The 2,723-nt window shown below is 34.3% G+C and overlaps 1 protein-coding gene across 1 annotated transcript; it reads right to left on the bottom strand.

Moving 5' to 3' along the window:
- Positions 1–548: 548 nt before the first annotated feature.
- On the bottom strand, positions 549–1,466 carry LOC311090505 (olfactory receptor 6N1-like; the record flags this gene model as incomplete). The annotated part of the gene is made up of 1 exon (XM_084125802.1): positions 549–1,466. The coding sequence occupies one exon, from the start codon at positions 1,464–1,466 to the stop codon at positions 549–551; it is 918 nt and encodes a 305-aa protein (XP_083981928.1).
- Between the last annotated feature and the right edge of the window lie 1,257 nt (positions 1,467–2,723).

The following is a 2,723-nucleotide window of genomic DNA, read 5'->3' as shown; positions in this document are numbered from 1 at the left end:
ATTAAAACTGCATAATGGTAGGCCTTATCAAATTGCACTTCCAAAAGTCACACATTTGTGAAAAAAAGAAGAAAAAAAAACTAAATAAATGAATATACAAATTTATTTTAAGCATAATAAATAAAACATAAAAAGCAAAGATCAAAACATTTAATGAACAAAACCGGGTTCTGTACAAGGCAGACAGGGGAGCGTAGTCGAAAAAAGCCCGTTGATAAAGGTTGGTAACAGAATCAGTCCAAGAAACATCAACAAATCCAAAGGAGCAAAGAAACGAACGAGACTAAATAGCAGACAAATCAAATGAGTGAAAAACTAATCAGTGTGAGCGAGGCTATATGAGAGGAGATAAAACAATGTTTGATTAAACAACGATACACTGTTGTATCACTGTATATCATAAACATTGTGGGTTGTGTTTCCTAAAAGCATCATAAGCCTAAGTAGACCGTAGAACCATTGCCACCAACGGTCTCCACAATAAACTTAGCTCACGATGCTTATGATAAATCTAATTCTGTATAGTATCAATTACATCAAAAACACATCTATTTGGATGCTTTTATAATGCATATAATTTTTTTGCGAATTTCAGGAAAATTTAAACCATAAACAAGAGGGTTCAGGATGGGTGGAAGAATAAGAAACTGCAGTGAAAGAATAATTGACAGACCTAGAGGGAGATCCAAAGTCGCGACCCAACTCAAAGTGACCTCACAAAAAAGAGCAATAGAGAAATTTAAAAGGATCACTATGTGTGGAATACAAGTTTGATATGCTTTTCTCCTGAACTCTGTTGAACTTTTTGTACAAATGATAATAATTTTAACATAGGAATATAATATAAAACTTAAAGGCATGATAAGAGTTGTGGTAATTGTGAAAAAGCCAAAAACATTATTAATAATAGTGTTTGCACAAGAAAGCTTGACAATTTCCCAGTTGTGACAATACACTTTCCACAGTTTGTTACCACACATAGTCAGTCTGGCATTTAAAATACCACCAATACCAATACAAAGCATTGGATAAATCCAGCTTATAGCAATTAAAACAGATAAAATCCTGGGAGTCATTATGCTGTTGTATTGTAAAGGTTTACAGATTGCAACATATCTGTCAAATGCCATTAACATTAATATTGTATTTTCATTCGATGCATATGAATAAATGACAAAAGCCTGTAAGAGGCATACTTCATGGGACACCAAGTGTGTATCAGACAGCAAGTCTGTCAGTAACCTTGGGAAAAAAGCAGCTGTTCCAAACACAGAGTTGATGGACAAACATGCAATCAGAATGTACATGGGCAGGTGTAAAGTCCTTTCCAGACAAATTGCAATAATTATAAAGGCATTAAAGAATATAATAGCACAGTATAAAATAATTCCCAAACTGAAGAAAGCATATTTTATGTACCCAATATTTTCAAACAACATCAAGTAAAAATATGTTACATTTTCCATTTTTCGTTAAGCAAAGGATGGATTCATTGACCTGAGGATGAAAGAAGACACAGTTCACGTGATTTTTACCTCAAAAAAAGAATGTTTGGTAACACTTTATTTTACATTGTCCTTGTTACATATGCTACATGTAGTTAATATAGTAATAACTATAAATTATGAATAAGTACACACAACTAACCCTAAACCTATTATTAATCTTAACCCTACAGTAAGTACATTTAGTTACCGTATTTTCCGGACTATAAGTCGCACTTTTTTTCATAGTTTGGCTGGTCCTGCGACTTATATTCAGGTGCGACTTATATATCAAAATTAATTCAGACTGAGATGAACCAAGAGAAAACATTACCGTCTACAGCCGCGAGAGGGCGCTCTATTTGGCGGAGTTATTCAGAAGCGACACCATATGAAGAAAATCCAATGGATTCAGTGATGTGGAATGAGATCGCGGGAGCATGGTGAACTTGTTTACTGGTAACTTGCTTGTTGGACTCCCTGGCTTATGTTAATTTAGCCTATTCAGCCTCCCAGGTATATGTTTTTTTATGCTATTGTGTAGCTGAATAACTGTTAATGTGTTGCGTTAACATACCGGACACCTACTCAGCCTGTTGTTCTGTGTGCTACTGTGTAGTTGAATAACTTGCCTTTCCAGATTAAATGTCTGTTCTTGGTCTTGGATTTTGTGAAATAAATTTCTAAATAAATGCGACTTATACTCCAGTGCGACTTATATATGTTTTTTTCCTCTTCATGACGCATTTTTTGATTGATGCGACTTATAGTCCGGAAAATACGGTAATTAATATTACTCTGCACCACTGCATTGTAATAAGGACACCTTAAAATTTAAGCTTAAAGTGTAACCAACTGTTTTCATGCTTATCAGCTTTGTATAATTGTAGCCACAATGTTTAATAAAGCATGTGAATATGAATTATTTAGTTAGTTTAACAATATACATGTACATGAAATTGCATTACCAGAAATACCTTCTGTGATACGATCTGACATTACCATCACTTTATCTTCAGAGAATGTGTGAATGTGCAGAGAATCAGGTCTAGCCTATGTGTGCTCTGTTTAGAAGACCTAAGAATTACCATACATGCTTTTTATAGCATAAAACAAGTCTCTGACCTCTCTGCTGTGGCTTGACTTGCATAAACAGCACACCAGAAGTTTTCCTTAACTAAAAACATTAAAAACGTGGCACAGTGGGTAAAAATCTTGTTACTCAAAATGTACAGATAA

The sequence above is a fragment of the Abramis brama genome (assembly GCF_963993115.1).
Source record: "Abramis brama genome assembly, chromosome: 10".
Classification (NCBI taxonomy): domain Eukaryota; kingdom Metazoa; phylum Chordata; class Actinopteri; order Cypriniformes; family Leuciscidae; genus Abramis; species Abramis brama.
This window is presented reverse-complemented; position numbering and strand designations above follow the sequence as displayed.